Genomic DNA, 9,720 nt, shown 5'->3' with positions numbered 1-9,720 from the left:
CTAGACTCCTTAAAATGTGATAAATTTCATATCTCAAAAATGATCATTAAGTCGTCATAAAATCCTCATGTGGATTTTATGGCTATATTTCGCACCTGAACCAACATTCCTTCTGTCTGCTGTTTCGAATGGATCCTCAGGTCTGAGTCTGGCACATCCCGAGCCAATCACAGGCTTCGTTAACAGCAGCGTCAGCCCACGATTGGAAGAAGGATGGCAACCATGCCATTTGTCAGCGAGGGGAAATGCGTGAGTGTGGAGTGGGATTTCCTACAAGGTCTACTCGCCAAGCCTCCCACCCTGCCCTGGTGAGACACCATACACACACAAACTGATAATGTATAAGCCGACATGCATGCCCATGAATTAATATCTGCAAGGTGAAATCCGCTTGTTGATACCCCTTTGAGCACACTGACTGGCTGGCGAAAAGTTTCGTGTCAATTACACAAAATGCAGGCTACCCAGTGGTTAGCAGCACCATGGCTTCACTGCAAGATGGTCGCTGGTTCGAGCCTCAGCTAGGGTGTTTGAACTGTGGCCTTGCTGTGTGGAGTTTGCATTTCTCTCTCTGTTTGTGTCTCTGGATACTCCAGCTTCTTCCCACCGTCCAAGGACATGGATGTTAGGCTATGTCACTCTAAATTCTCCCTAGGAGTGAGCATGAGTGGTTGTTGGTCTCTCTGCGATGGACTGGCGACTTGTCCCTGGTGTACCCTGTCTCTCGCCTGCTAATAGCTGGGATTGGCTCCCTACAACCCTGAGCTAGACTAAGTGGTATCGAAACGAATGAAACACGATGCAGAAGACATAAGTCGGTTCGCCTCTGTGCTACATTTCACTTGTATTGTTACTCACCTGCCAATCCTGTCAGAGCTGAGAATCCCATCCCTTTAAAAGAGATTAAGTAAATTTGGCTGGAATTATTAATGGGCAGTCATTTACAGGCGGATATAAAAACTAAGTAGAATCAATGTGTCTGTATTGATTGTTCTCGGTGGCTGGGGTCGAGGCAGTATAATAATGAGACGTTACACAGGCTGGTGTGAGTCCACACACACACACACACACACACACACACACACACACAGCGGCACAATGATTCCACTTATTGAGACTAACTGGGAGAAATACAACAGCTGTGTCAGCTGATTAAGATATAAACATATGTTCACACACTGTGTGCAGCTCTTTGCTTCACTTTTTTTTTCCTGCTATCCCACTTGTATTGCACAGATACACACGCACACACACACAGACACACTACTGGTAATCTTTTTTTTTTTAGGATGAAAACAACACAGACATGAGGGAGAATGGCACTCACAAACACACACGCACACACTTTATTCCAGCGCAGCACCGACACAAATTGTGAAGTGGCTGTGACAACATAATTCCACCACTCAGGCCCCATTGAGGAGAGTCAATACCCAATCACAGAGACAGGCTACCTGAGCCCCTTCCCCCCCCTCTGTCACTCTGCCCCTCCCTCCACTATTGATCCCTCAATCACGGCTTCAGCTCACCAGCTTGGGACCAGCAGATGAGGGAGAGGCAGAGGGCTTGGATTGAAAGGAGGGAGGGAGAGAAAAAGTCAGAGACAGGCAGCCAAAGATTGTGTGCATGTGTTCACGTATGGATTTTGGAGCCAATAGTATTATTAGGGCTCTGCTGTAGCAGATAAGAGGAGAGTTTGTAGTTATCAAGCAAATTTGCAAAAAAAAAAAGGGGGATCACAGTGGAGATTGTTTCACTTCGGCTCCAGGAGCCATTGCCATTATATGGACTTATGACATAAATTTTCTGGATTGTGGTCGAGATCATGCATACAGAACATGAATAAGTCGACAGGTGGCCGGTAAATGACCATTAAGTGACACCAAAGCTAAATTTTCTAGTTTCGCACGGAGCTGATGGAGTCTCCATGGCCCATCTTTTCTGTTTTCCCTGCATTCATCTAATTGTTGAATCTACTTCTATTTATCACTCTTCAGTCATTTCTACTCATTTTGTCCATTTCCCAGTCTCCAGAACCTGCGTAAAGAGAAATCTCGCAATGCGGCTCGTTCTCGGCGAGGGAAGGAGAATTTTGAGTTCTTTGAGCTGGCTAAGATGCTGCCATTGCCTGGAGCCATCACAAGTCAGCTGGACAAGGCTTCAGTCATCCGCTTGACCATCAGCTACCTGCACATGCGCACCTTTGCCAGTCAGGGGGACCCACCGTGGAGCCCTCTGCTGGAGGGGGACAGCAACTGCAGCAAAGGTGAGCAAAAGGGGAAAACATTCAAATAAATATTACAGTGAAGGAATAGTTCCAGAAAAGGGTTTGATGGAGTTCAGTGTGTGCAAATGTTGATTTTTATTTTATTTTTTTAGCTCACCTGAAATACCGCATATTTAAAATCAAACGGATATTTGCGCCCCATCCAAAAACTACTTTAAAATAAAACATATTCTCACAAATCCCTCTTGCAATAATTCTCATTGGAGCAGTCAGATAGTCCCTTAACTATCACTATTGATTAATAGTATAAATTTCCTACTAGATTTTCATTTTTGGCAACCTGAATGACATGCAAAACTTATTTTCGCCCAACAGATTAGTGACTAAATTGTCACATTCTAGCGTAATTTTGTAAGATATAAAAATCCATTCTCCAGAGTCTTTTTACTTTGGCCAAAGTTCTCTTCCATGGGAACACACTTGGACTTGTATGTTGTTAATTGTTGTTTTGTCAAAGAGGAGCATTTTAATTTTAAAGTCTTAATACTTTTGATGGTTTCTTGCGACTAAAATAGATGGATTATTGCGCCAACAATCTTTGACAGAGATAATGTGAAAGCATTTATGATTAAATCAAACATGGTTCCTTTTCTGCTAATGAATCAAACATCTAAGCCTGTGAGGAAATTATACACTAGAGATAGATGTGTTGATTTGTTGCCACAGGACACAAACATCATGTGTTTTTTCTTATTTTCCTCTCAGCAGTCTAGTCTGCTAACATACTATTACCCACTGAGACATCAGCCCAAAAATTCACTTTCTTATTAGCGATTATGATCACTGTTGCATTTTTTCCCCTGCTCTTTAACAAGCCTGTAAACAAGCAGTACATGTGCATATAATCATACAAGCTAACCAAGATGAGAATGGACTTAATTTATGTGAGTGTGTGCGTGTGGGGAAAAAAAGAGTGAGGCAGATGACACACAAAGACGGGGGAAACTATTGGTGTAATTTGTAATTACAGAAATTAACTATATAACGAGGACAGTGTAATTATACAGCCTGTCTAATTGCTACCATTACTGAGGGGAAACGATGCAGCTACAGTACAATTAGAAATGTGTGTTTGTGTGCCTATTCATGCCTGTTTGGAACCAATTTGAGGAAATGCAAGCAAAACTTAGTCATATTAATGTCATGTTTCTTTGTGACTGCACGTGTCTTGCAAAAGCACAATATATGACAAACATTTCTGATTTAATTTCGCTTTGATGGTGGTTTTTTTTTTTATTTAATGAACTTAAAGATAAAATTTTATCTTGTTAAAATAGTGCCACATCGGCCCCTGATGAGTTTGAAACACAGATTTATTACAGGAACCTAAGGAGTAACATAATATAACATAAAACATCAAAGGGGCATTTTAAATGTCATTTGATGCTTTTTCTATGCATAAAATAAAGAAACAGCGTGTGAAGAATATAAAAATCATTATGTCTAGCAGCACAACGGACTTAAACCTTTTGTCACTCTCAAGAAGTGCATTAAACTCTTGACACCGTCTCATAAAAATGTGAAAATCCTTTTCAATATATGGAATATATCAAACTCAATTTTTTAAATGTCTGCTCCAGTGAATTGAATATCAGCAACGATGAATGGTCCTAAATGATAAAATATAAAAACATGCAGTACATTGGATATTCTGATTCTCAAAGTAATTGTGATGAAAGTCCTTTTTTTTTTTTTTTTTTTTTTTTTTTTTACTCTAACTGCAAGATTCTTTGCAGGTTTTATACATCATGTATTCTTGCAGTTGAAAACATTGTTGCCCACCATCTACTGCATGCTCAGGATAGGGAATTGAATTGAAGTCAAGAGCTGATACAATTCTTTTTCTGGACTTGATTTAGTCATGAATTGGCTTGTATGAGCAGAAGAGTTAGATTGAACTGATGATGTGAAGTGCCTTGGCATGACTGTTGTGGGTTGGTCCTATACAAATAAAGCTGAATTTAATTCAATTAAAATATGACACTGTTCAAATTTGACCTTACACTACCAATATTTGATGAGTGTCTAAATTCACTGACCAGGTATTGACAGTTAAACGGTTGATTTTCTGTCTTTTTTTCGACAGTCACATTTTATTCATCGTCAGCCAAATGCTTTCAATCAGTCAGATATTAGTTCTTATTCATGGCATTTAAACTTTGTATCAGTATGATTTTAAATGTCTGTGATATCATTAAGAAATGATTGCCCATTATACTAATAAGCTTACATTTCCTAATTAAATGAACAAATAAGCTGCTCCAGATCTGATTTTCTGCACAAAGTATGATGAGTTTCATCTCGCCTTTTCTAAGTTTAAGTCCAGCCAAGCACAGACGGACACATTCATGACATAGAAAACTCTGCTTTTAGGGTCAACAGACCTAGTTAAGCAATTAAGCTTTAGCCATAGTGCATCCCCAAGAAGACAAAATATAAATATTGCACGTTTATTGCACGACTATTTCAACATAATATCTGTTAACCAAAATATCTCCCAGTAAGTGGAGTTAAACAGTCAGCTTTAAAGTAAATCCATTGGGACCCAACCAGTATCTAATCTTTCATGTGGTGTATCACAATCTAAATGTCGGAATAATCTGAGTAAAACCTGTACACTGTAGCTGTGTCCTTGACTATACTCTACGTAAAGGAAATTGTTTTTCCTCTGCCTTCCAGGTTTTCAATGGCCTTGACTGGAAACACCTGTTAAGAACAGTGTGTGTGTACAGATACTTTTGCCTCTACGTGTATAGAAAGTGTGGTAGATACACAAGTGTAAGAGGCACATATAATTGCGAGCAGTAATATGTTGTGGTGGCTAGGTGAAGGGGATTGGTTGTCAGGGATTGAAAAACACACTTGACTTCAACACAAGACAGCTTTCTACAGCTGGACTTTAACATTTTATCCAGTGAGTCAGGATCTGGTATCTTTTTTTTTTTTTTTTTTTTTTTTTTTTTAATGTTTTAAGAGTTATTCAAGCAGCTCGCACAGCCTTAGTGGGGCCCATTCTGAAGATGCTATACTAATTTGGACATCAGTTTGGACAAGTCTACCCACAATGCACTGGCAGGGTTTTAAGTGTGATGCATGACTTTAATTCCGTTAGTGGAATGTGGTCGGAGATGTGGCTGAAAGGGAAAGGAGGCTGGAGTGGGAAGGGAAGGGCCAAATGTAGAGGGAATAAAGACAAAAAAGCAGGGAGGAAGGAGAGAAGTGAGAGAATGGAGGGGAGGGAGGGGGGCTGCATTCCTACACTTTCTCTCTTGTCCAAGGCTTTTTGGATGGACGAGGGCCAGCGGAGAGAGAAGGAAGGTAGAAGGTGGAGGAGAGGGATGGAGCGGAGGGGAGGGGCCGGACTGGCTTTTGTCTGCTTCCCACGTTTCAAAGCCAGTCTTGAAAAATGAATAGACAGAAGAAAATCAATTGCATGACCTTCACAGAGAGAAAGAGAGACAGAAGGAGAGATTGAAAGAGCGGCAGAGGGGGGAAGATGGAGGAGAAGCAGATGGAAAGAAGGTGCAAACGCAAAGAAAAGGCTGAAGGCAGGGAAAAGTAAAATGACCCTTGATGTACAGTCCCATTTGGTGTGTGTTTGTGGTTCTGCATGTGTGCACTTATTTGCACAACACATTCAAGGACTATTTGAAATCATTTATATTTCAATACCTCTGTACTGAATCAATTTTGCTTTGGGGGACACCTTTTTCTTCAGCTTCCCTGCCTTCATAAATGTCCCGTTAAAAGATGAGTCAGATTTATTTTAACCAGAACTCTTCCTTAGATTTCTATTGCTTTTGAGGAAGTTGTCCTCACCACACTGATTACTGAGATCAGGAAACAGCAGCAGCATAAAGGAGCCTGTGTGACTGTCGATATCTGGAGTAAACCTGCTGATAGGGAATTTTTCTTAAAAGTAATGTCCTCCTCTTTGGCTAATTGTATATTATTTGTATTGGAAAAATCTCTCACCTCCTAAATTGCAGTCAATGCACTTACAAGTTCTGACAAATATTTGGATCATAACATGAGATTAGCCTCCTAAGTTATGAATGTGAATTAAAAGATACAAATCACAGGCCTTCTTCAGCAACATCATCTTCTAAAATTCCTTAAATTTGTTAAAGTTGTATGTCAGAAGTTTTTTATTGACAAAAATCCTCCATCAGACTCATAAAATTTCTTGTAAAGATGAAAGGACGGACAAGCTGACTCTTCTTTGTATTTGTAAATCTTATTTATTTGTAAATCCCCCCCAAAATCCCCATAAAAGGTAAAGATTGCCAGACCCTGTGCAAACAGACACAGACAGATGAGAAGATAAAAATAATAACGATAATATAAATGAAAACAAAAATAATAATAAATACTTGAATCGATTTTCTTATTTCTTCTTATTTTAAAGTGTTTAATTTATTATTAAGGATGACATGCTCAGCTTCAAATAACTTAAAAATACCTTTTTGTACACATGGGTTATTAATTATTCTTGATCTTGGACAGCAACCTGCAGGACACAGTATTATAAATTTTCATTACATAGTCTATTGTACCTTCCACAGTTTGTGAAGCAAATATCCACAGGCTGTGGCATCGTTTTAAGTTTGCATCAGATTAATCCTCCAGATCAGTCTAATAGGTATTATTAACCAGGTGGAAATAACCTTATTTTTGTGTACAAAACTAATCGTTAGAATGAAAAGCCACTGTTAATAGTTCAATAGTAATCGTTTTTTGGTTTTTTTTTAAAGACTACATTCAACAGGTGGACATGGGAGCCTCGGGTGACTTGGAGATTTATAGAATTGTACTTTTGTGGTTGAGGAAACACATCTGGTGTGTGTGCCGTCTTTTACACCAATGGCGCAAAAGAATTAACTCTGTCTTGACTGCAACTTATTCTTAAATGAATGAAATGGATGAAAATTAATTAAATTCTCTCTTAAGGAAAATAATAATATTTGGACCGGATCTGAAATGTCTTCCCATTTAGTTTAAATAGCAAAATTCTTTCTACTTTACCAAAAGTTAGATAAAACTGACAAAACTTTACTATAGTTGTATTGTAGTTATAAAAACAAAAGAGCAGAAAATAACATAAAGGGTGCTTTCACACTGCTACTGTGCTGTGCTCCAGTTTAAATGGACCATGCTCCACTTCCAGGGATGGTATAATTTGCGTGGCGCAGTATCAGCACCAACCGCAAGGTTTGGAAGTTCTACTGCAGGGCTTCATTCATCGCCATGTGTAAATTCGTTCATTCACACATGTCCATAAAAATATGAGAGAAAGAAGGAAAAAGAGAAAAAAAATCTCACCTACACTAAATAAATATCCACCTTCATTCTATTTTAACCTTTTTAAATTTTAATTGCAAAAATGTGTTCTTGCAGGAGATTCACCCTTAGCGAACACTTGTTTTAACTATGTAACGTTATCGAGGCGATTTGGTCTGGTAGAGTTTAATGCAGTTTGAACACAAACCAAACCAAAACAAGGTGTGAAATTTTTCAGAAATACTCGCCCAATCAGACCGAGTCCCCTCAAACTTTCCTGGCATGAATGCCCCTTAAGAAGTCTGTAAGCATAATCCTGTGTGTTCAAACGGAGGTTTTGGTAAATGCCTCAGTTTTGGTTAAATGTTCGAAAATAGTATTTAGGAACAAATTTGTTCGTAAAGAACTGTTGTTGAATAAGGCTCAGTGATAATATTTTAACAGTGTTCCAAACCATGTTCCCACTTGACTGTATTTTAGCTTTGAGCCCCGACTGGATCCTAACATTAACACAAAAATCTGATGGATTTAAAGACAGTCATATAAAATCTTGAAGAAAATCAAACTAAAAAGCAAAACATTTGATGTGTGTTTTTGCTTTGCATCAGAAGATGTTAATGACTTGCAGACCAACCACCACTGACACGCTGGTGTTGAGATGGCTCTGGCTATGGGTAAAGATAAGAAACATAATGGAGCAAACAAGCTTACAGCAGTTGCGGAAAAGTTTGAGCATTTTTTAAATAAAACACTGTAAAAAAAAAAAAAAAAAGATAAGTAAATAACTAGAAGCAAAACCTTGGAGGGAGAAGAAAAAAGTAGCTACAACAGCAGAGACATGTGTAATGAAATGTGATTGACATATTCTGGTTACATGAGTTCTATTACCTAGACATCCAAGTTCTGGATAAGCGATATGACAAGCTCGTTATCAACTCCGTAATTACACCATGCGTTTTCCAATCTTGATCAATGTGAGATCCCTTGAAAGGGGTGGTTTTTTCAGTGTCTGACCCATTGCAGATATGGAGAACCCCTGTAGAGCAGCTACTTACCATGAAGAAGCAGACAATTATTCTTCAGAAGTCCAGAAAGGAAAGATGGCAGAAAAAAGACAACTTTGTTAATGTGTACATTTGACAGATTATACAATATTAATTTATCGGACTGTATGAAAGAACAGTACTCTGAATACCTTGTTACAGGCCAGAGGTTTCAGCCAGAGCTGCCTCGGTTTCTTCCTTAGCTTTTATTTATGTCTATAAGCACTTTTTAGGCCCAGGAACAAGTAAAGTAGTCAGGGACGAGGCTTACTTTCTTCATCAAAAGTCTGTCAATAAAAACTCTGTCTCCAAGGCACTCCTCTTACAATCCATGCACTTACATCAACAGCATGGGAAGGCCATTTACCAAGAATACTGATTCTTCAGTGGAAAGCCTGATCCTGGAGCAGGTTAGCCGTTCAGCACAAGTTACCATGGTGATTTACCCCAGTAGGAAATTAACCAACTACATAGTACAGAAAACACTGGGTTAACCCCAAGGTTACCACTGGAAAATCTAGAAAAATTTAGCTTTGTTATACAGACCTCAGAGGTAGTGTTCATCATTTAATCATGCAAACTTGGTTACATACAGTTCACATGTACAAGTTGGACCCCTTTTTCAATGTCAGGTGTTAACGGCCGTGTTCTTATCAATACAACCAGACGGAGCTAAGTGGCCATATGTGATTATTATGTTAGAAAATCTGAACTCTCTCCACTTCTGCTGACGTGGATTAGCTATTTTTTTTTCTTTCAGAAAAGCCAAATAACAGTCCGGAACTTTTTTTTTTTTTTTTTTTTTTTAGTAATTTATTAATTTTGGAGAAATTCTTTGTGTTTCATAATTGATGGAATGACTTTGAAAGTCAGTCTGCAAACAGAAGTGGAATAAGACTGCAAAAGTTTGGATGCTAAAGTTCTTGTCATTTTTATTTTTCTTGAAACCACAAATGTGGTTAGTAAGAGCATTTCAAAGCCATGGAAATACAAAAATCTCATGTTTCCGAACCACAGGAGCCCATTAACACACAGTCACGTGATTACGTTTTACAATGAATGTGTACATCTGTACATCTTGGAAAAAGGCAGTACTTTTGCCCAATTACT

At 38.6% G+C, this 9,720-nt stretch overlaps 1 protein-coding gene across 1 annotated transcript in view; it reads left to right on the top strand.

Annotated features, from left to right (window-relative positions):
• Positions 1 to 213: 213 nt before the first annotated feature.
• Positions 214 to 9,720, top strand: part of npas1 (neuronal PAS domain protein 1) — a gene marked incomplete at both ends in the record, with an annotated part of 29,978 nt that continues 20,471 nt past the window's right edge. The window contains 2 exons of the mRNA XM_079247016.1: positions 214 to 308; positions 2,028 to 2,266. Coding sequence (XP_079103142.1) covers positions 214 to 308; positions 2,028 to 2,266 — 334 coding nt within the window. The remainder of the gene's footprint in view (positions 309 to 2,027; positions 2,267 to 9,720) is intronic.

Source organism: Telmatherina bonti (assembly GCF_933228915.1).
Source record: "Telmatherina bonti genome assembly, chromosome: 9".
NCBI lineage: Eukaryota > Metazoa > Chordata > Actinopteri > Atheriniformes > Telmatherinidae > Telmatherina > Telmatherina bonti.
Note: the sequence above shows the minus strand (reverse complement) of the source record. Positions and strands in the feature narration are given on the sequence as shown.